The following is a 24,693-nucleotide window of genomic DNA, read 5'->3' on the forward strand; positions in this document are numbered from 1 at the left end:
ATGTGATGTAGGTGTGTAAGGTGTGCGTGTGGATGAAATGGCAGATGTTGGGAGGAAATCTGTCATAAATACTTAGAAAAACTCTGAACAAGCCAAACCATAACCTTCTCTTTGATTAGCCAGACAGATTGAGCTACTTTTAGGTTCCCTTGGTAATCTGTGTGTTGTGGTTTAGCCCTGGTCACCACACAGTTTCTTGCTTACCTTCCCCTTCCCCAGCGGGATGGGAGAGAGAATTGGTAAGAAAGGAAAATTCATGGGTTGAGATGAAGGCAGGTTACTAGAATAGCAAAGGAAAATGACAATAATAACAAAATATAAAGATACTAAAATATACAACATGAACAATGCACGATTTCTCACCACCCGATGTCCCAATGACCGATACAGCCCATCCGGAGCAGCGATCACAGAAGTGAGACCAAGCAGCAAGCAAAGGAATGAAAGGGAGAGAGCAAGGGATGCCAGAGATGCCCTGCCCTGGGCAACCCGCGCTTACACACTGAACGTGATGTTTACGGCATGGAATACTCTCTTTGGCCAGTTTGGGTCAATTATTCTCTCCCAGCTTCCTGCACCTGCACATTAGCGAGACCTGGGAAGCTGGACAGTGTCCTGAGTCTCATAAACAACAACTCATATCATCAGGGTGTTTATCGACATTCTTTACAAAATCCAAAACACACTGGCTACTGACAGCAAAATTAACTCCGTCCCTGCCGAAACCAGGATAGTATGGAAACAACAAATTATCAGAGTGTGCTCTGAAATAATACTTGCTCCATGACAATAGACTTCGGAATTTTGTGGAGACGTTCACAGAGGATTAGCCTGAAAGACTTCAGTTAGATTGTGGATGGAGCTGCACAAATGTATCCAAGATATGAAGACCATATAAATGTTGTCATAATGTCAAAAATTTAGAATTCTGAAACTGGTCCATACCTCTTTGGAAGACAGAGCAGATCCGAAGTAATAGTTCAGTTTGGGTATACAAAACTCCATAAGTTATTTTATTACATAAAAGCAAATTACTTAGATCACTTCCCAGAGTTTTCACGGTGTTTGCCAAAATGACGAGAGTATAGTCAGCATAACTCTAGACATTGTCTGAGCAAATCGTAGATTGTATGAAGTTACATTGGTCTGACCTGTGCTCTGGGAGTCCTGCAACTTCTGATCAGCAGCAGTCCTTTTGCTTACCTGTAGCAATAAATGGGCAGTTGTTTAATAGCAAATAACTTTTCTGTTCTTTTAGAAAGCACAGTGTGTCACAGAGCAGGGGCTTTGCGCCAGTTTGCCTTCTGCTTATCTGCTAATTAATTCTTGCAACTCCTCCTTGGTTATCTCACGTGCAACCTCAGAGCAATAAAGCTATTTTGCTTCTGAGTCTGTTAGGGGTAATTTTTATTGTAAGGGTTGTAATGAGACTGCCTCAGATACAGTGATTGCCAAGTTATTTTAGCTCTTAAAACAATGACATACTTTCTTGTACACTTGTTATTATATCAGGAGGTTAGAATTGTTTTCCTATATGTCAGGAAAACATTTTTTACACTGAGGGTGGTGGAGCACTGGCACAGGTTGCCCAGAGAGGTGGTGGATGCCCCATCCCTGGAAACATTCAAGGCCAGGCTGGACGGGGCTCTGAGCAACCTGATCTGGTTGGAGATGTCCCTGCTCCTGGCACGGGGGTTGGACTGGATGGCCTTTAAAGGTCCCTTCCAACCCAAACCATTCTATGATTCTATGATTCTATGATATATTTGAGAAATAAAACAAAAAATACTGTGTGTGAAGGAGGAGAGGTTGCTGGTTTCAATGTATTTTCTTTCTTGCTGTTTTTAGAACAAAGAACCTTTGTATGAACTTTGTTTGACTACTTTAGCAAAAAGGTTGGAGCAGATGCATTAAATGAGTGCCAACATTTTCTCATTGTAATTTTGTGACTGGTTGTTCCAGGTTATTTTGGAATCATTAATTGTTCATTCTAATTTAACTTTCAGAGGAAGCAGCAGATATGACAGTTCAAATTCAATAAACAGATCCTTCTTTTAAGCAAATATTTCCAGAGGAGAAAAGCTTTCTATGCTTTGTATTCCAGTATTCAGTAAGAACCAATATTCAGTATCCCCTCTAATTCTTTAAATCATTTTTCCATATTTATTAGTTTCTTCCTGAAGTTTTTTTAAAACAGTTATGTTTATCCTGATTATTTGCTCTTGACATTTTCATCTTCTGAATGTTGTAATTTGACTTTAGATAGAAGTGTTTTTGGTTTTGGTGTGGTGGTTTTTTTTTTGTTTTTTTAAGAAATATAATTTTTGCTGAATCTTTTCAGGTATGTTATATTTTAAAGATCTTGAGTAGTGATTCCAAAACCCAGTAATAAGAACAGCTGTAGTCTTTGAAACTTTAAACAAAAATGTTTTTTTAAGGACCGGAGTTTGATGGAAAGCCAAGCATAATGCACAAACTAATAGTTGATATAATACAGATGTTCGGAATTTCTTGTCTTTATAGGGTGTGGATTTGTCATCCTTGTAGTTAACTTATTGTTGTCCACTTTCAGCTGTAGAAACTTCTGAGAAATTAGTGTTTAACTTCTCTATTTTGTGATCTCATTTCTTTAACCTCGATAATCATAAAGCAGCATTAGTGGGAACAGTCTAGATTAATTGATGCACATTTCTTTTCATTACATAGAATTTTTACAGTTACGGTTATGTTTTATATGGATGCTTTGTTCTTTTCTTTTGTCCATTTAAAGAACTTGAAAGCAATTTCTTATTTCACTATAGGAAAGCCCTTTTCTGAAATTCACTGTACATTTGCCTTTGGTTTAAATTTCAGTTTTGCAATGGAACTGGAGCACTTTCCCAATAATTCTGCATTCATTATTTAAGCCTGTCTGTTAAGTGATGTGGTACCTCAAATGATCGTGTATTTCCATAATGGTTGTCCAGGTGTATTTACAGGTTAATGTGTACTTTGTAACTACACTTCCTGGTACTAAGGAGATTATTGATTGTTATTCACAGAATTTCTGGAAGCTGTATTTCTGACTTGTTTGGAAAATTAAACTTTGATGGGAATTGCTCACAGAAGGGAAACAAGTAGTACAAAATGAATATTGAAGTGAAAAGCAACTATATAAGTTCTTTGCTTTTCTTTTAGATACTTTGGTTTCTGTCTGATCTTTGAGTAGCAGGTATGAATCTTGAAATTATCATGTGTATGAATCAACTGGTCTAATGTCAAAGTCACAATGTCTCTAGATTTAAATAACCAGTAAGATTTTCTTGAAGTGCCTATTGCATAAACCCACTAGGAAATTTATAGAGAAGATATTTGAAGATTTAGACCCTTTATGCACATACATATATGAAAAAAAAAAAATCAGATTATTTTAGATTAAGACATTAACAACTGATAAGTAATAAGTATATTCAGCCTACTTTTAGTTCATGGCAAACATGAGGTAAGGTGAATTAGTCAAGAATCTTATTTCCATTACTTCTGAATTTTTAATTGAATATCCCATCATTCAGGCCATACTTATCAGCTGAACTGCTTTTTAAAGTGATGTTTGATTGACATGTGACAGTTATCCTTATTACTGCCTGGTGTCATCCACAAACAGGATGTGTGCACAAACAGGATGTGATCTGAGCAAAGGCAGTTTGCAGAATTGAAGTAGGAATATTTTATAATGTAATTAAATATTAACCTTTTTTCACTTTGCATATATTACCTTTATTGTATGCATCTTATCCAGCTTTATTGGCAAATAGGGTTTCAAAAATCACAGAACAGTTTGGGTTAGAAGGGACCTTAAAGATCACCTGATTCCAACCCCCCTGTCCTGGGCAGGGACACCTTCCACCAGATCAGGTCCTTAAACACTTCCAGGGATGGGGCATCCACAGCTTCTCTGAGCAACCTGTGCCAGTGCCTCACCACCCTCACAGTGAAGAAAAAAAAGTAATTTATTGTTTAAAAGTGATCAATTTTGGCATGTGGGTGCAATTTTTTACAGTTAAGAGATAATTATCTATTCCTTCCTTCCATTATCTTCAGACAATAACTTCTGTTTCTGCAAAACTTGGATACAAAGGGTATTACTTCTAAAAATGTTACATAAAGATAGAGAACAGCTAAATAGTGTTAGTTTAAAAAGTTTTACTTCATCACAAACCCCTTTGTTTTGCATACAGTATTTGTTACATTTGATGGAAGTCAAGTTTGAAAGGGATTATTTTTTGAAAATACACTTTTAACAATGTAAAATCTTAAGTTCACAGCATTTTCTTTTTCACATGCAGTATTAAATCATTATTGCTATTGATGTTCACTCAGCTATGATAATAATGTGTTGCATATGGAAATAAATACTGCTGCAAAATGCTTTTGTTTTTTAATCGTCCAGGAAGTTGACTATCAAACACTTACAGTTAATTTTTAAAATACAATATTAAAATATCAATAGTTGCTATTGCTTTTGAGGTGCTGAAAAGATGCATTTAGTTTAATATTATCTATTTAATTTTGATGGAATGACAATTGAGAAGGAAATTTCTTTGTAATTGAGACTCCCAACAATAGTTCTTGTAATTGGTTTTAGGCATGGCTTCTAGTGTATAATAGGGGTCAGATATTGATCTCAGTAAAATAAAACTTTCTGTGGGGATCATTAAATCATTTATTCTTTGCTGGCATCGGTATAAGTTATTACTTAACTTGTCATTGTTATAGCCAAAATTTCCTTTGAAATCATTTACTGCTCCATGGGATTTTTAACTATGCTAATTAATATGATTATTGGTTACTTCCTCGTAATTAAATATCTAGGATGACTTTTGAGATCTCGTGCCTTTGTCCATTAATCTGTCATTTACAGTAACAATATCCAAGATGTCAGCATCAATTCAACCTTTATAGACTCACTATTATTAATTGATGCCATAGCTATTTCAGTCTTTAGGATGGGCAGTAAAAAGCATCCTAACTCCTGCGATCAGATATTGCACCCTGGATCTATAGGCACCCATTCGTTTTCAGGATGATAGGATGCTTTACTGAGTCTTAATTTTCTTTGTTTATTTCTACATTGTCTAATACTATATTTGTAATAAGCAATAGAATATTAAGAACTGGAACGGAACGAGTGATTCGCTTTTGGAATGGTGGCAGATGCTTTGCTGCTCTCTGAACCCGTTGCATTTCCACCGTACACCTCTCCAGCTGAACAGGCTGGGACAGAAAGAGCCCGTTACAAATGGCAATCTAACGTCGTGAAAAAAGCGGAGAAACAGCAATTTCATCCATTACCAAGTCTGACCAATATAACTTAGGTTATGAAATTAGATAACTCCTTGTACATAGATAGAAATCAAAAGTAAACATGTCAAGAGGGATTCATTATAAGAGGACCCATTTTTAAAAGTTGATGGTTGTGCTTACTGATAAAAATGTTTTATTTAAACTGCCCGTAAGCGTAACTTCTAAGTGATTTGAAATACTTTTCCAGGCGTAGTTTAAGGCTGAGATTGCTATGTTTGCTTTATACAGAAGTCAGATATCCTTCGTATTTAAAAGCAAAGCAATGTTCTACAATATTAGTGGTGTGTGGGTCTTTAGTTGTTGTTTAGTTTAGTTGTTATAAAAGTTTGTAGATTTCCAAGCTTAATATTTCTGTTTCCTTCAAATGCAACTTCTGGCTATGCTAGTACTTGAAAATCTGGTACTCATTTAAACTTTAATTTGTTTTTATTACAAAAAGTAGTTGTATCTTACATTTAAAGATACATTATCGATGTGATTGCTGTCTGGTTGTACATTTTTCATGGAATGCACATCTAAAGGGAAGTGAAAGTTTGTTTAGTTATTTTTTTTTCCTTTCTAAAATATGTTAATTTTTTTTTTTTTTAGAGTTTCTAAATACCCTACCATATAATTGCCAATTGGTATGTGTTCTTGGAAGTAGATTTCAAAGCATCAGGTAAAACAAACCGGTGCTTCAAGGAGCAAACCTTGGCTTCACGTTGCTTGAGGAATCACTCCCAGTGGTAGCTGATGGTGACGCATTCTCATCACCAGTGCCAACGTCGCCTGGTTTAGAGGAGCGATTTGGGGAATGCATTTCCACCCAGATGATCTGCAATGGACAGAAAATATTGAGGACACAGAGAGGGATTTTTTTTTTTTTTGTTGTGTAGCTACTACTTGCCATTTGATTTTTGTCATTTATAGGATAACTTGTGTATAATTTAGGATGATCTTGGATTTAATGAAGAAACGTACCGAATTTTGTCTCTTGCAGGCATTTCACTGTTCCTTAGTTGACACCAGTGCAATGACCTGTCCGTGTGTAGCCCGTTTAAGTGTTACGTATTTTTGAAGTCTCTTGTATGGCAATCCTGGGGACAGTTCCCAGGTTAGGACATGGCACTATAAGGATGGAACAATGCAATGGGGACCTTTCTCTGGGTGGCCTAGAGCTGCTCTGAACACCTTGGGACAACTCGTGGACTTGGTGAAGTTAGAGAAGACCAGATGTTCTATTTTCTGCTGCAACAGGGAAGAGGAGATGGAGATCCAGTGCTGGCATGCAGGGAGACAGGAGAAAAACAAACAGCTTTGCCATACAAATGATGGGTGAACCCCAACAAGCTCCAGTCTGGGGTGGAGAAAGCTTGACTCTGGGTATCTCCTCTGCAAAGCAGAAGCAGCTGCCTCTTGTCAATCCTCCCCACTCCCCAACTTGCTTCCCAAACCCAGAATGTGCCCTCTCAAAGAAGGTGGTGAGAGATTTAGGTCTGAGCATCTTAAACTGAAAAATATATCTGCATGTGAAGTGAAATAGATGGGCTCAAGCATTTTTGCACGTGCGTACTGCCAATAATTACTGAAGACAAGAGCTGAATCTTATTAAAACAACTGGGAGCAGAGGTTTTTTTCCAACCTGGAATTTTATTAATCAGTGAGAACAGAAATTCTTGCACAAATGGAGAGCAAGATTTATAAAATTTTTAGCCATGAATTTGCTATTTTTTTTTCCAGTGGGCATTTTATAGTGAAATAATAGTTCAAAATTAAGGTCCTTAATTAACAAGTAAAGAACTGACCCAATGCCAGCAGCAACTGAATCACTAATATTTTAGGCCATCTGTTGTAGAATCGTCAGATAATTCAGAAATTGACATTTTACTCCCTTTATACAGATAATTTTCATCTAGATCTTGACACAGAGAAGCTAACAATCCAGATATGCAACACTGTCAGATAAAACAAAAGCACATGTTGTACTTATGGTCTATTTTAAGACTTGATTTTTCAGAGGACAGTTTTTCATTTGTTTTTTAACGGTAATATAATTGCAAAGATACTAGTCTTGGAGTGTTGAACTCCTGATGTTATTTATTCAAGCAAAAGACATTCACATTTTCAAATCTAATTATGTATAGGGAGAGCTGTTCTTCAATTATATTGAAAATATTCAGGAAGAGATTGCAGAGTCTTTATCTTTTGTGGGCAGTCTTTGAATTACTTCTGGAGAAAAAATACCAGCAGCCAAAGCAAGGTTAACGTTTACGTATCCTTGGTGGAAACTGGTGCCCCAGTTCATCTTTTTTTTTTTTTCATAGATGCAGATTTCATAACTATTAAGTTAAATATAGTTTTACCTGGATTAAAATTCCTTTATGTACAGTAAATTAAAATGTAAAAATCATGTTTATCGTGAAACCAGGAGATGTATCCTGCACTGTTGGTGCTTTACATATGAAAATCCAATGGTCACGTTGTAGACCACTGTTTGCTTTTGGTTTAAGTCTGTTCGTTTTAAGAGTGTTTTAAAAACAAAGTCTTACTTTATTGGCTACTTGCTTTGTTGTCTCGGAGAAAAATAGTAATTAATCAAAACAGATAAAATTGTGATCAGGTGAATGAAAAATGCAGAGGCATGTGAACGTTTATACTGAAAATGGACTGGAAACAAGCTTAGTATCAGTGGAGAGATGTGTTATTTTATGAAATTATTGTTTCATAAAATTGCATAGGTGTGCTAAGATAGTGCTCAACAATTTTGCAAACTGAATCCATTAGAAAATAGTAGAACAATATATCATTTATTCCTTACTGTGGGGGAAGAAAAGCTGGATGTGCATCAGGTTTCAGCAGCTCAACTAACTGAAAAACGAAGTTGTAGCCGCCTGTATTTGTAAACCTTTTGTTTGTTGCTTACAGTCAAGGATACTTTGTCACTGACCTCTTAATTGCCACACATAAGATGATGCAGAAGTTAGTGAGGCGATCTGTGTGTTCCTTGGTGAAACACCTGTAAAAATGTACTGGATGTCTCTGATAAAAGATGAAAAGAAAATTCAAATTTTGGTGCTGTTGCTGCTCTTGACATTGCAGGGTTTACTGAGAGTTATTCCACTTCTTGCTTCTAGCAGAATTTTTCAGTGAAAGGCTTTGAAGACTAAGCCTCTATTCTGATGACTTTTTGTCTTATTTAAAGTTCTTTTTTTTTCAGTCAGGAAATTTCTTACTGGATTCTTTGCCATTGCTGTGGTTCTAACTGTACTCCAGATACAGTTTAGTAAAGTTGCCACAACCTCTCCTTAGCCATGGGTTCCTGTTACAGTGCTCTTCACACTTTATCTGGTGGCTGTTGACCTCGTTTGTATTTACGAGTTGCTCAGATTATTTTGACTCAAAATACAGTTCATGAAAGCTGGGGTTAGGCAGCTCGGAGATCTCTGTAAAGGGATGGCAGATATTCCTCCCCACATAGAATGGGTAGAATATATTTTCAGTGTTAGAAAATATTTTTTTCCCTCTTCCTGTATAGCATTACATTTAGTTACTTTACAGACTGGGGATGAAAATATTTTGTTTCTTAGTAGAAGTGTAATATTGGCATCTCCTAGTGTTTGTCCTAGAAGGAGCATTGGGATTGTCTTCTCTGAAATTTGGTTTGAATTTGGTATTTAGAAAATACACTTTTGTTTTTTTTGTCTCCTTTGTTTTCTGAAGACAGGACAATATAATCTGGCTATTTAGGTTCTAATGTTAAGCTTTGAAAAGCTTCCAAGTATTTTAGCGGAGATGCTAATGCTGTGAAAGTGAAGAAGAGGCAATCGGTAACCAGTTCTGAATCACTTCCATACAGGCTCCCGTATTTAAAAGGAGAGCCAGAGTTTCACTCAGTTCTTACGGCTCCTTACAGAGAACTGAGCTGATAATCCATGCAGTCTGCTGGATTTAGGAGCTTTGTGTTCACGGTAGTGTAGCTGAAAACCATGAAGGAGCAAGGAGGAGTAAGCAATAGCCCCCAGAGAGTTTAGGAATCGTCTTGAGGAGAGGATGAGGAAATTGTAATGAGAAGAGAGGACAGTAAGTATTGTGAAGCTTCAAAAACAGGAAAATGGGAAATACTAAGGTTTGCCAGCTATAAAAGCAGATTCCAAGAGCAGTTTTTTGCACAGTGATCCCTGCAGATCTTCTGATGAATGCCCTTTATGAGTAGTGATTTTGGAGTAGTTGGCCTGCAGGAGAGTTGTGAACAACTTGGACTACTGATAATCAGAAGTAGTAATCAGTGAGTCTTTCATGGAATAAAATCTATATTTTTCCTCTTGGATGCTATACTGCAAACCTTTGTTTTTTCTCCAGGTACTCTGACCAACTATCATTCATTTGACTTTCCTGGAGGAGCTCATAATACACCAGAAATCAATGGAAAGTTCATCTACTTTATGTAAATTTTTGCCTAGACCTTTTTAAAAGTCAACATTATGGCAGTGTGTGCCTTGGAGAACAGCACAGGGTACTACTGAGGGACCTGCTGGCGGGTGGTGAGTGCATGTCTCTTGTTCTTGGTGACAGAGTGGCATTCTCATAGGCGAGAAACGTCACGCTTCTCTCTGACAGGAGATCAATACGTTAAATGGTTCAAGAGTTTCTTGAAGAAGCATATTCGGTATATGATGACACAGTATGCCACCACCACATCTCTTCTACATGGAATAATTTTTACTTCAGTTACAGTCATCTCCCTGATAACTGGTTAACTGGTTTGAGGATGTGAACGAGCAGCTTGGGTACTGGCTATAGTGTATAGTGCTACTTCTCTTGTTTCACATCCTCGGCTTTCATCTAGAATTGAGGAACGCATTTCTTGAGAAATGCAAACAATTTTGTTTAGCTTTCAGTAATTTTAAACCTTTTCTACAAGTCTCTATTTAGTTTGTGAGAGAATATTAGATTCGGCTTTATCTTCACGTAAAATGTTGTGAACTCGAGATAGTTTAAAACTTTTAGATAAAAAACTGTTCTCTTCAAGAACAGGAGCATTGTAATTAATCAGGAAGAGCTAATACGGGCTGGAAATTTTATTTCCTAGTGTAGCATAGGATTGAAATGAATTTCCATTAAAGACTGTTATGGTCTTATCACTTTCCAGACCAGCTGCCAACTGCACTTCTTGCTTGATCTTTCTCCTGTAACAAGATACAAACCAGCGTGTATGGTCAAATAAGGAAACTGAAAACAGCAAGCTGCACATGCCGCTCTCTTCTCAGATATGAGAGAGAATAAACTGTGAAAATTTATAGTTACATCAGTTATGTTTCAGAAAGATACTGAGATACTATGATGAATGTAGTTGCACTAAAACGTTTTTAGAGTAAAACAAAATAGTTGTGTTTGGATCTACTTGCTATGCCAGATTTTTTGGTATACATAATGTAGGAATCTTGCATCCTGATGTGAGCATGAAGAAGCTTTTGAAGATTTCTGACGCCTACCTCATGATTACAGTGTGTGAAGACGTAATTGCCTGTTTATCCCCTTCTGCAAATTTCAAAATTCTTTTACAAAGAGATTCAATTACAAAGTAATTTTGCGTTGAAGCGCATCTTGAAAACCAAGCAAGCTGCTGCTCTGTGACATTCGAGAGCTCTTGAATGGGACTTTTGAAATAGAGATAAAGAACATGAATCCCAAATTTTTAAGGTCCTTTCTCTTGAGAGACACTACCTCTCACCATTGTGTGTGAACAGAAGAGAGGAAAATCCAATTTTAAAACTATACCCACCTCTATCTCTCTAAAAAGCAAATTTGCAGAACTCCGTTGTGAGGCACCATTAGTGACTCCAGTTCTCTCCTCTGTCTTCCCACTACTGAATAACAGAAACAGCAGATGAGCTGTGGGCAAAACATAATCAATTTGGAAAATGAGCAGTGTATGCTAGTGTTGGTTCTAATATATTATACAGAATTGTCAGTCAGTCTCAGATGCATGAGACCATCTAATTGTACTTTTAATTCTTTGTTTCCCTACACTTAATTGCGTTAAAGGATACTATATCCTAGCCACTAGCATTAATCTTCTACACAAGCAATTCCTGTAATTGCGGTGGAGATTGCTGACAGAATTTAGCAAGGTGTGAAAATGCTCTATATTACCATGATTGAGATGGGAATGGAGTTGGCTGGAAATTTCTTAATGAAATGTCATGTCAAGAGATGTAAATTGACACCCAAATGTGGGGAGAAGAATTACCAGTTAAACAATTTCTCTAGTCGAGTATGAAAGTTGTGATTGCGGCAAGATGGTCAGTGATGCCTTCGGGGCTAGATAGCTCTTTCCAGGAGCCCTGTGGTGAAGGAGCCGCAGTGGGAAATAATCTGGTAATTATACTTCTAGGTATTTTTGTTGAGTTCAGTAATATTTTCTGTTTTACCAAGTAGATATTCTAATAGCTTCTTTTTTTATAGCTACAATTTACAGCATTTGCAAGCTGGTTTTGGTCTGTAAAATGTACCATTGTGTTGTGGATGTGCATCTGTGGATTCCCCATCACTGGAAATGTTCAAGGTCAGGCTGGATGGCGCTTTGAGTGACCTGACCTAGTGAAAGATGTCCCTTCCAATGGCAGTAGTATTGGAAGTAGATCTTTAAAGGTCCCTTCCAACCCAGACTATTCTATGGTTTATAGGACTGTAGGTAAGGGTGCAAACTTTGACAAAGGTAGCTTATATTAAGTCATAAAGGGTAATAGTTTTTAAGTAAATTGAACTTGTCTCTTGTCTTATCACTGACTCTTATTGCTTAGTAAGGAGGGAAAAAAATTTGGCAATATCTAGTATTCTGGTTTTGTTTAGTGAGGGGGGGCCTAAGATGGCAGCTTCTGTAGGAGACTCCTAGAAGTCGCTCCCCTTTGTTCAGTGGACTCGGCCAGGCCTAGGGCGGACCTGCTGCTGGCGAAGGCCAAGCCAATTGGTAGCAGAATGTTCTGTGATAACACCTCTGTGATAACGTATTTAAGAAGGGGAAAAAAGAGAAAAGAAAAAAAAAAAGGAAGATGTGAAGCAGCTAAGCTGGGACAGAGAGGGGGAGGCGTGAGCCTTGTGGGCCTTTCAGGCCTCACCCTCTGGCCTCCCGCCGGGCAGCCGACTGGGCCCAACTCGGCCCGGCCTCACTGCAAGAAGTGGAGAGGAGATGAGAAGTGAATAAGATGTAAAAAGGATCTTGAGAGGCGTCTGCCAGCCTGTTGTGAGGAACGGCTGCAGACGCCAAGGTCAGTGAAGAAGGAGGGGGAGGAGTAACGCAGCTCCTGGCCAAGATTCCCCTGCAGCCTGTGGTGAAGACCATGGTGGAGCAGGTTGTCCCCCTGCAGCCCATGGAGGCCCACGGAGGAGCAGAGATCCACCTGCAGCCTGTGGAGGACCCTATGCCAGAGCAGGTGGAGGCCTGAAGGCGGCTGTGGCCCATGGAGGGCCCGCTGGGACAGCTGTTCTAGAGGGACTGCACCCTGTGGAAGAGATGACCCACGCTGGAGCAGTTTCATGAAGGACTGTGGCCCGTGGGAGGGACCCCACAAAGGAGCAGGGGAGGAATGCGAGGAGTTCTTCCCCCGACCATGAAGCAGCAGCGTAAAACAACGCGTGATGAACTGACCGCAACCCCCATTCCCTCTTCCCCCCTGTGCCACTCAGCGGGGGGAGAAGGTGGTAGAGAGAATGTTAAGCCTGGGACGAGGGAGGAGTGGAGGGAGGTTATCTTGTTCCCTGTCTCATTCTCCTGCTGGTTTTAGAAATAAATGAGTATTTTTCCCCAAGTCGAGTCTGTTTTGCCCATGAGAGTAACTTTAAGGATTTTCTCCCTGTCCTTATCTCAAACCTTGAGCCGTTTTTCCTTGTATCATCTTCCCCTATTCTCTCGGAGGGTGGGGGGAGCGAGAGAGAGACTGCGTAGTCTGGCCCGATCAGGGCTGAACTACGACATCTAGTATAATACTGGGAAAAAAAAAAAAATTAATATTCTTAATGTAGCTCTAGCTGCTCATTAGATAACTTCAGCTTTTCTCACCGCACAAACTTGTAACAGATTTATGTACCAGACGTATAATTCTACTGATATCAGAACTGTTGAAGAAATGTAGAAAAGCTATTGCTAAATTTTATAAATGTTATTAATGGTCATATGTAACTTGCACATTTCAGTATCTTTTTGAAGTTCATTCCTGGGAAATGTGGAGTAAAGGCACGTGATATTTACCGTTTTGCTGTTTTATAGGTGGTGGCAATTGTCTTCTCTCATTAAACTGGAAGAAGGCAATGGTCCAGCATTTGGAGTGCATTTAAAAAAAACCCCAAAACTCACATGTAATTTATGCATGACTATTTACATTAAAAAAAGAATACATTAGTAATTTATATGCTACTAAAAATGTGGTTTTACCAGGACACCTAAGTAAGCAATAGTTTACCCAGGCCAGGTATTTTTTTTCTGGCTGTGATGAGTTGCCATAGTCTTAACAGTAGGAGTTATAGTAGCAAAGCTTTTTTCTTTGGTATTTTGTTTTTGGTTTTTTTTTTTTTTTTTTTTTTTTCAACCAGACCATAACTGGAAACACACTCTCTGGAAGTCTAATCATGCAAAGTGTTGTCGTCTTTTTTCTTTTTTTCCTAGTAATTGAGGAAAAATGATAATATTTGCCGTAGTTACTTGGTTTAACAGTTAAACTTCCATTCTTTACATCTATAATGTGTATTCTAATGAACACAGCATATGACAAGATGAATTTATACTTACCTGTCTTAAATGCCTTACATGAAGGATGTCAGGTGTATCTGGTGTAGTGCTGTAGTACTGCACATTTTGAAAATACGAGATGTTAGCTTTTTGTATGAAAAAAGGTTTGTAAACACTATGAAAAAAGCCTGTTGTTATGATGCTGATACTGCTGATGGGATGTTGCTGCCACAGGGCAAACTAAAAATGTTGCCAAAAACTGTATTTGTCTAATATGAATACAGTCATTTCACTGAAATACTTACTAGGTATAAAAGTAGTTTTGAAGAAATTAGATGCAATCATAATATTTAAATATTAGCAAAAGAGTTTACTGTTCAAGTGTAAAGTATTCAATCTCAAAAAATGTTTTCCCAGTACTTAACACGCTTTCTTACAGCAGCGTGTGTGTGCATATACAATATGGTAGGCTTTTTGGTCCAGAGAAAAAGCCAACACAGGTCCCACAGTGCTTTTCCTAAATTTAATTAGCCAAACCATCATGACTTGCTTTCTAACCTAAATGTCTTTAGGCACGATTTCTTACCCATTTTCAGAATATAGCTTCATTCTTTTTTCCCCGCTCTTTCTTTTCCAATGAACAAGCATATGTTATTTTAATTGGTATTTTCATCTGTAAAGCACAGGTTTTTGGACGTTCGTGGGCTACTTCTGATACTGGGAGATCTGTGATAGAGGCACCAGTTTCACTTGTGGAGTCCGCATGCAATCCATGTGCCTGGCATTTTGATGTGAGCTTGTGTCTTTCTTGGAGGAAAAAAAAAATTAAGGGGCAATAAATCAATAAAAGGTTAAAAGTAGTCTTTTCTCCCTGCTGGTTCAAATCCTTTCTAGCAATGGAGACTCATGAAATGCACCAGTAATTGTTTCCTTTCCCAGAGAATTCATTAACTGAGGCATTAGCCGCCTTATTGTCATGAGTGATGACTAATTCTTTGCATCCTGTTATGCTTTCTCAGGTGCATTAAAATATTAAATAGATATTATTGAGTTTCTGATTCAAATAATGGAAGTCTTGTGTTCTGAGTTATTTTTCTGTAGACGCAGTTCAGTTTCACTGCTGTTGCTTCTCAAAATCCCAAAGATTTTGTTTTATTCACTTACACAGTTACTGGCTCTGGCATCCAGCTCTCCAAAAAGGAGGGAGGCTTCCAGCTCTTCACCCTGCTCAGAAAAATTGAGTGGAGATCTTCTTTCAGTGTAATTTTCTTTTGTTTCAAACTCCAAAAAATACTGACGTGATTAGTTTTAGCACTGATCTAACAACTCGCTTATTTGATATTTTTAAATGGTTTTCATCTGGGAGTTTTGAAGAACTTTGTGGAACAGCAGGTATTGCGGTATCTCTGCGCTGGAGTGTGTCTGTGTGTGTTCCGTTACAAACCCAACCAGCAGTGGATGGAATGAAGAATGGACTCCCCAGGTTGTTACGTCTCAGGTCTGAGAGTAAGAGGCAAAGCTGGAAATTCAACCTGTAAATGAATCCGATTGATAATCTTAGAAAGACCACACCAGTCTCATCACTTTCATTTCCTTGAAATCTGTTCATGGGGAACATTGAGGCTTGTCACGGTGCCAGTCTTTCCAAAAAAGCTTGTGAGGAACACCTGAAATGAAGTTTTCACAAAAACTGTTTGATGGGACGCGTAGCTGTGATATTGCTCAGGAGTGTGTGTTTTCTGGCACTGAGGATATCTTTTATTTTACTTAAAATGTGTCTCAGGTAGGTAGCTTTTAATAATTTTCTAGTCATAGTTTGAGCTTCTGAATGAAGTTTTATTCATGACCTAGAAATCTGAGTTAGCAGAGATGCTTCCCATCTGTCTGTAGTCATACACATGTGCAGTAATACATTTTCAGTAGTGAGTAATTTTTGGCTTCTGGACAGATCTATAATTGAGAGAGAATGCTACTTAAAAAAAAAGCTGGAAAAAAAAAAACTTATGGTTGAAGACAAATCTCATAAAAAGCTTATAATGACAGAGTTGTTATCACAACCTCTTCTAATATTTTCACCATGTTCCCTGTCAAAAAGACCGTTTTATAATATTGTGCCATAAAAATAAGGGCTTGTGATTATCAAAATATTAGACTATATTTTGGAAGACATTTTATTTGGTACTAAAGTAATTTGACTAAAAACATAGAATAGTACAAAAAAAGTTATTCATGGTATGAAAAAACCCATAAGCTTTGTTTTTAATGGCATGGTGACAACAGGCATTCTTGGCCTTATTTTGAACATTTTTATCATCAGGAAAAAACCTTCACTGATAAATATAGTAAAAACTGCTGATGTGATTAAAAAAAAAAGGAGATGGAAGTGCTGCAGAGCAATCAAGTTTGTTTTTATAAGCTGTGCTCTGTCAAGTTGTGTTAAAATTTTAGGTCATAAATACAGAATGAGAGACTGTTGGCTGTACTCACAGAGTACATAACTCCATCCTAAACAGAAATAGCTTTGTTTGCACTGGTGCAAAGTCTTTTCATCTTAGATGTGGTCCCAGAATGTATCTGAGGACTATGAAGGAAAGCGGTAGAGGTTCTTCTGCACTGGCCATCAGTGTAACTGCTCCTACAAGGTTTTGTCTTGTTCTAGCACTTGCAGACCAGTACTTTAGTGACATGCTGTTGAATTTAAGGATGCAAAGTTTTGACACAATTTAGGAAACATTGAAATTCAGAAACGTTACTTTCTAGGAGAGTGTCAAGGAGCTTAGTCTCTTCTCCAAGTAGGTTGACGGATGGCTTGGTGATACTTGTGCAAAGGTACATCAAGGAGTTCTTCCATCTGCCTGGCAAAGCTGTAAGAAAATCTGAAGACTAGAAGTTTAAGCTACGCTGACAGTGAAGTAAAACCAACCAGTAATAAAAGACACTTGTTACTGGAAGAGCTTACCATGTTCTATGGTGGAGTCAATGGCACTGTCAGTTTTAAAATTATGATGGTTTTCTAGGTGTCTCTTACAGTCTGTATTGGAAGGACTCTCAGTTTGACGATTCCAGCGGTATCTTTTAGGCATAGCAGTACTAACTCGTTTCAGTTTTATTTTGTCTTAGGATGGTTTTTGTGCATCCCTGTGCGCCAGGGACCTGACTTTCTGTATGGCTGGATCACTCCGTTTTGCAGTATATCTCTGCATTTCCTAACCATGTAAGGTGTGCCCGTGTGTCGGAAGGGACTGCAGGTCCACCTGTCCTGTGAGACACGAGTCTCCAGGAGTGGCCACTAGTGGATGCTTAAGGAAAGTATCATGTTCATTCTGCTCTTGCTCTTCATGAAACATCTCACTTCGTGGCAACTGTTGGATGCTGAGCTAAATGGACATTGTTTCAGTGTGACATAGTGCAGTAATTTCTATGTGTGAGGACAAAGTAAGCATGAACTGACATTTTTCTTGCCATCAATATTTACCAGCTTATGGGTTTCTAACCTGGATTTGCATTGTGGCCATTATTATTAGTGACCAGTGATGGGTTTTCCATCAACTTGTCTAATTCCTTTTAAGAACCACATAAAGTTTTGGCATCCGTCATACCTGTGACACCAGATTTTACAGTTTAATTACATACTCCGTGACAAAGCTTCCTGTTGGTTTTAATATGCTGGCTCACTGTTTCACTGTTTGTTCCCTAGACATAGAGTTGAGACATGGTGTGTATCTTCCATGTATTTGTTGTGTTCCTCGCAGTCACGTCGTCTTCAGGCTGGGGTGTACCAGTGCATTTCTTTCTCCTATTTCAGCAAGCTGTTCCATGCCTTGGACCATACTTACTGCCTCTCCTGGCACTTCTTCTAGTTCTCGGTCTTTTTTTTTTTTTTTGAGATAGACGCATTTTGGATTTAGGTAATGCCATTATAATGTTTAGGGTTTTAGTTCTTTTCTGAATAGTATCCAACATTCTTTTTGGCAGCTAATTCAGTAATTGCTTCACTTTTGTGATTAATTTATTGATCCTTAAGTTCCCTGTACCGTTTTGCTTAGACTGTACTGACATCTAATGGTAAGGCAAAGTGGCTTAACCACACTTAATGGCAAGATAAATTGTCTGACAGGCAAATATAATTATATATTTTCTTCTTAATTCAATATTAATTTTTGTAAGACAAGATGGAATAACTCCAATTTTTGCACGGAAAGTCTGACCTAATACTTTTTCCTCTGGCAATTAATCTCTTTTTGTTCTGCTCTTTGGGCCACGCTTATTTTTAAATGTAGTTTAAATCCTTGCAAGAGTAGTTTTGAGTACAGTGGAAGTGATCTGATGGTTTTATACTTCAGAAATTTTTAGTGTAAGTCACAGTATCTCAAGAAAAGGATAGCAGTATGAAATAAAATGTAAGAACAAATGCTGTCCTGCAGAATTAGGAATTGGATGTTCCAGAGTTATAGCAGTCTTACTGTCACTGTGTTTTGAAGAAACATGCGAATGAAAGTCTGTCCTCTTTTTCTCATCCTCCTGTCTGAGGTTCCTCTATATTTTTCATTGGGCATTTCTCAAACTCGTAGTGATAAGTACTGTTGAATAATAATTTTGAACTTCAGAAAGAAAAAAAAAATTGAGTTCAGCTATTAACCTTAAAGTTATATTCTGTTTGGATGTAGTACACTGTGTAACTTCAGCGAGACATAAGTATTCTCTGTCTTCCATTATGAAGCCACGATTCCTCTAATCCAGAATTTTATTTTATCTAGAACCACAAATTGTGGAGCTTTTTCAAGCGACTTGATTTTTCCCTTTCTCAGCATTGGAGCCCGTTTCTTGCCATAGCCTCAGAAAGTTGACTTCTGTGCTATGTAAATGCATCTTTGCATTTATTTGAACATTAAACTAATTTCTCTGACTTACCATTTTTACATATCATTTTACTTCCAGCTGTTTATCAGCTTGATACTATCCTCTTTCGTCAAACACAAGATACATTGTTCTGTTCTAGAGAAAGATTTTGAAATTTAGATAAGTTTCCATTTTTCAGTAGTAGCTTTCTCACACTCTAAGTTGTCTTCAACATATGTCATAGGCTGTCCTTTTCCCAAAAAATAGGGAAACCCTCAAACTTGAAACTTGACTTCTAAGGAACGTCGCTAATTGTTGTAGAGCAAGTAGTTCTTATTTGTGGGTTGTGCATTGAGTTAGGTTTGCAGAAAAGCTTACTACTTCATGCTTTGGTAAGAGTGAAGTCTGTAAAATGGATTTCAGAATTCCGGAGCGTATGGTTTACATTTGTACTCTGGTGCTCTTCTTTTAGCTGCACAAGCTGGGGGATCAGTTGTGGCAAAGAATATCTCAGATGCTAGGAATATCTGACATCCAACCATGAAGGTGGGGTGCATCCTGTGAGTACTTCTGGTCGTTTCTCTGAAGAATCACTGGAATCATCTGCCTTACTGAAAGAAAAAACTCTAATACTGTTTTCAACAGTGTATATTTTATTCTAAAATTTGTACTGCTCAAGAGTTCTGTACATTGATGGTATCTCAGATAGCTTTGTAGTTAATACTTATATGATAAGCAGTATATATTCTTAAATCACTTGGATTCTCACTTTATCTTAAAATATTGCACTACAGAAGCCTGGTCTATTTGGTATTTTGTGTTCTGATTTTTAATTGTTTAGACAGTGTGCTTGTATTTTTAGTGAATTTCTCAAATACAATTATTCATGTTGTGGTTTAGTAATTGCAGTAACTAATGCTCCCATAATTATAAGGCTTTTGTTTTGCTGGGAGATGCTTCCCATATCATCATCTTCTCTTTGTGTTAGAACATGAAGTATAATAAAACTGTATAAGGATTAAATTTAGAACTGTGTTAACATGTTAATTTAAATTTTGCTCAAAAATTTTTTTAGATTTATGACAACTCAGTATGAATAAAAATAATTTAAAAACACTATTTAAAAGAAAAAACTACTTGATTTTTATGGTACACTTTGAAGCTACTGTGGACAGATAGAAAACATCTGGTGACACTTTCAATGGTAGGTCAATAGTTACAGATGGTCTGTTTTTTACAGCTGTCATCCAGCTTTGTATGTAGAATGACTACAGTGGAAAAATCTTTTGCTGAATGAATAAACAAAACAGCACAAGGAGGCCAGCAGGCATATATATTTCTACAAGACAGGAGATGAAATAAGCTATAAAAATTTAAACCAAGACTAGCATTTAAAATGTTCATTACGTTCTGGTCTCTGTTTCTTATAATCGAGATCTTTCTGTGTGACTAGTGAAGGAAGTAGATTATAAATCAGAAGTGATAAGCAAATAAATTAAAGACTAGTTTAGGACTGATCTTCTACACAAGTTTGGGGTGTTGGCTTGAGCAAAGGCAGGTGGCTGTATAGCTCGCTTTAAAGGTCTTAAAATGCATGTTTGATTGGTGTAATACTTGTGTAGTGGCAGATGTTCAGTCCATACTGAAGATGGTTGTGTTTTTTAAGAATAATCAATGTTGGGAAATGTAATAGAAAATTTCTAAAATGACAACAATCTTTTTTGTTTTTCAAAGAGAAAAGACTGGGCTTCTGCATTCTTCAGCAGTTTTTCTTCCCCCATTCCTGATGGGATGCTGTATTCAGCTGGAATCGGACATTATGCAGAACAGCAGAAGAACCTTGCGTTTGAGGATAAAGAAAAAAAGGTGGAGGGAAAGTGAAGAGGAGGAGGAGGCTGAATAAAGTGTTCAAAGCATGATGAATAGTGCACATTAACTCCATTTTTAGGTGAAAATAAATACAAAGAAAGGAACTTTGTTAAAAGCCCAAATGCACCAAGCAGGGTAGTGCTGGTAAAGATACCTATTTCAATGCAAATGTTCAGTTCTGCATATTCAAAATATTTTTGTTATCATTTCACTCAGAGTGCATGAATCTTCATAATATGTTGATGAAATGTGCATGTGTTTGGTTTTAGAGAAGTTTAGCCTCTAGAAAGAAGCAGATTTCTGGGTTCAGTTACTCGTGAGGCCATTTAATGCTCTCCCCTGATGCTGAAAGCTGTTGGGCAGGCATGAAAAGAAACAGGGAAGTGGATTATTTGGCTCGTTTTAACGTGCACGGTTCTTGTAATGCGGCGTTCTGAGTTTGGTTCTCAAATTCTATCAAGATACTTAGAGATGGATCAAAGTTGTGCTCAGATTATGCTTTTTAGATGATCTGTACACCGAGTTTTGCCCCATACACCTGCTCCTGTGTGTTTTATAATCTACCGCTTTGATTAGATTCTTGTGGGATTTTTCATCCATCTCTCCCCATCTCCCCCTTCCTGCCTCTCAGTGCTTTGGCTTAAAATGCAGGCTGTTTGTTGTAATACTCTCATGCTGTCTTGCCCCGGTATCTGAAAAGTGCTTGGTTGTATTTGCTGCCAAGGAGCTTGCCTAGTCATGCGTAAACCTGTTTTAAATGCCATTTGGTTGATACAGATGTTGATGTTCTGTGTTGTCGCAGTGATGCATTTCCTTGGGTCTGTGCCCCTCAAATTGCTTCCTTCAACTTTCAAGTATCGAACTCTGGTTTGCTTTATCATCGGAAGCTTAAAAGTTAAGAATTAAAAGAATATTTTCGCTCGCTGCAAGTGTTACAATGCTGAAGTGTGACTTTCCAGTTTCATTCCAGGTGGATGCATTTCTGTCATTTTATGGGAATCGTGTACCTCTGCCTGTCCTTAGCTGGTGGTGTGTGCAAAGAAAGGGGGAAAAAGTATTTGAGAGTCAAAAGGCAGAAAACAGCAGCTGTCTTGAAGCATTTCCTATACTGCCTTGTTTGAGCTGTGCTGTGGGCTTGCATCTTTACGTGTTTAGAAGGCAGTTTGTTGGGAAATACCAGGTTATCTAGTATGATTTAAGAACTTCATATATTTTCATATTGTTTAAGTTACATATAGATCATATTTCTGGAAGGAGGTGAGAAAAAAAAAACTGTATTTGAAAGTTTAAGAAATTTATCTTTCTATTCACAGGTGAAAATAAGTTTACAAAAGGCAGTGGGCATTTCTAGCTGGTGGCTGGCTTGAGAAGAGCATCACCAAGCTGTGTGGAGACGTTCTTTGAGCTTCCCCTCTTATGTCTCTAATGGACAAACACAAAGTGAAGCGGCAACGTCTGGATCGCATATTTGAAGGTTAGATGTTTCCATTTCGAACGTTGACTGTGTAAATCAATTTCATGGTTTACTGATATTTCTGGAGACTGGAACTCTTTTCTTTTGGTTGTTCATCGTATTTTTAATTGAGTTGCAGTCCTGCTGAGATGATACTAACTATGCACAAATGCTGATTTTGGGTGAAAACAGATCTAGACAAACAAAAGCAACTAGCATGTGAACTCTATACTATTCTACAGTTAAGTTTGCTTCCATCTTTGCATTTTAAAACATTCTACTCAGATGTTGTGAAAATTGCGGTTTTATATAAAGTAGCAATCGCAGAAGGATAAGATGACCACATAATGCTCTCTAGGGTCTTTCTCCAAGGGCATGCTTCATTATAGGTTGATTTGACAGTCTGTGTCTGATCCTGAGAAGAAAGTAGAAAATAACATGAAAACAAAACACACACAAAGAAAAAAAATCCCAGAAGACCCCCAAACTTTAGTGAGTATTAATAAAAATAACCTGGATTCTAATGAAAGGAGTGTAGTCATTTGGGCTGGTTATTTTTCCTTGAGTCACAAATATCTGAGTTGTATGTTCCTGGTATTCTTTGTTCATTTGCTTTGAGAGTTGGTGTGAAAGCGGGTCAAGGGATAAGGCATGCTGTTTTTAGGAATACATAGGAATTGTTTGGACTAAATGAATTTTTATATTAAAATATTAGCTTCTCCTTAAGAGGCATAGTTAATTTCTTTACTAACCTATTTGAATACAATGAGATAAAGTGTACAGATTTGTGGGCACATGGTCTCTGCCTCACGTCTAATCCCGAAGCAGTGAACTGCAGTTGAAACATTTGCTCCTCCACGCGTCGGTCTTGAGGCTTTTTTCCTAGCAGCTGTGTTGGTGTAAGCAGGCCCTGACAGCTGATTTCTGTCCTTGTTTTTTTCCATTTCTTTGTGCCAATATGACTGTAACCATATAATGAGCTAGATTGAGAAGATGACTCATATGAAAAATAGACTTTGGTGTGTTCTCCATTTAGGTGAATTCCTCAATCCAGGTCACTGTTCAGCTGACAATGCAGTGGTGTTGAAGGTGGCAGTTGGAAAGGATCAATAAGAGGCGCTGAGACCGTTTACCCTGTCATAGCCAGAGAAAGAGACATTTCATCAAAATATCCAAGGGTGCAGTTCCACATTTGGTTTAGATGATTGTTCTCCAGGACAAGCCTGCCCCTGATTGCCAGGTTCAAACTGTTCTTGTGTCCCACCTAGACTGGTTGGCCCAGTGATCAGTTGAATCTGCTCACTAGAAACTAATCTATGCTCAAAGAAATGGGGAAATGGCTGCTGAGGATGGAGAATTTGGGAAGGCTGCCCCTCTTTCCAGGCAACTCTGCAGTCGGATCAGCTGGAAATTGCCTAAGAGGGTGCTGGTGTAGTGCATGGTCCTCTTTTGTCTCTTCTCTGTTCCCAGCTTCGAGGTTTTAGGTCTCAGGTCCTCATCCTAGGGACTCTGTATCTAACCCCTCAATAAAAAATACAGAATGTTAACTTGACAGCTCAATTTTTTTTGTTTGTTTTTGTTTTATTTTGGCCTGAGTTAGTGAACCGAATTGGTAAATCATGAGGAGGGTGGAGAAACCTGTTCCTTTTGATGGTAGCCAGCAGCTGGATCAGTTGGATTTGTGGAATTTCAATCTCCTTTTAGGTTTATTATATCGATCGGTGGGACAACTTAAGAGGAAGATATTCTGTGATGGTGTGGGAAGGAATGTTATCAGGGACAGAGGTGACAGACCAGTAGCGGCTGCGACTGTTTAAAATACTAGCTTCCCCCAGGCTGTGTGTTCACATCCAGTGACGCTGTTTAATCAGTGCTTTTGTCTGGCTTGTTTTTCCCAGCCCCGCACAATTCACTGTATGCTACTGGTAAAATCGGTGCGGCCATGCAGTGCAGGTTGTTGATCCAGTTGAAAAATAACGTAGGAAAAAAAGTTTGGGTTTTTTTTTTTTTTTTTAGCCACCTCTGCTTCCTAATGCCATTTACCATGTGCTAGACAAAGCCATGTTGGAAAAATAGAGTGGGAAGAGCAGGCAGATGATGATCAACAGGAGAGAGGGTGAAACAATGGATATGGAAAAATGCTTCAAGTGTTATGGTTACAGGAATCCAATCTGGCTCTTCAGAATGTCTGAGTTGTATTCTGCTCTTGAGTGTCTGTGTGTTCAAGTGTCCAAATGTTCTTTGAGGTTTGTAAACACATCTCTGGCCCATGTTTATGAATCACTGTCCCTGCAACTGTGTGAAGTGGGATGAAAACTAGGGAGCTGGCTGGTTTAAAAAGGTTTTTCCCTACATATGGTCCTGTTCAGGTTTAAAAATTAAATACGCAGACTTGTTCTCTGATATATGTGCCTTCCATAACACAAAATAAATGTTTTATATTTTAGAAATATGCATAACATTTTACAAAGCTCAGAAAATTTAA

At 38.0% G+C, this 24,693-nt stretch overlaps 1 protein-coding gene across 3 annotated transcripts in view; it reads left to right on the forward strand.

Moving 5' to 3' along the window:
* Positions 1-24,693, forward strand: part of CTBP1 (C-terminal binding protein 1) — a 238,774-nt gene that overhangs the window by 30,083 nt on the left and 183,998 nt on the right. For 2 of the 3 annotated variants that reach the window (XM_086747832.1, XM_086747831.1), the window contains exon 2: positions 22,069-22,229. In XM_086747832.1, the coding sequence (XP_086603958.1) occupies positions 22,172-22,229 (58 nt within the window). In that variant the 5' untranslated portion in view covers positions 22,069-22,171. Of the gene's footprint in view, positions 1-22,068; positions 22,230-24,693 lie in introns of those variants that run through there. The other variant, XM_086747838.1, reaches the window with a different exon arrangement.

Source organism: Chlamydotis macqueenii, chromosome 4 (genome assembly GCF_036417535.1).
Source record: "Chlamydotis macqueenii isolate bChlMac1 chromosome 4, bChlMac1.mat, whole genome shotgun sequence".
NCBI classification, from domain to species: domain Eukaryota; kingdom Metazoa; phylum Chordata; class Aves; order Otidiformes; family Otididae; genus Chlamydotis; species Chlamydotis macqueenii.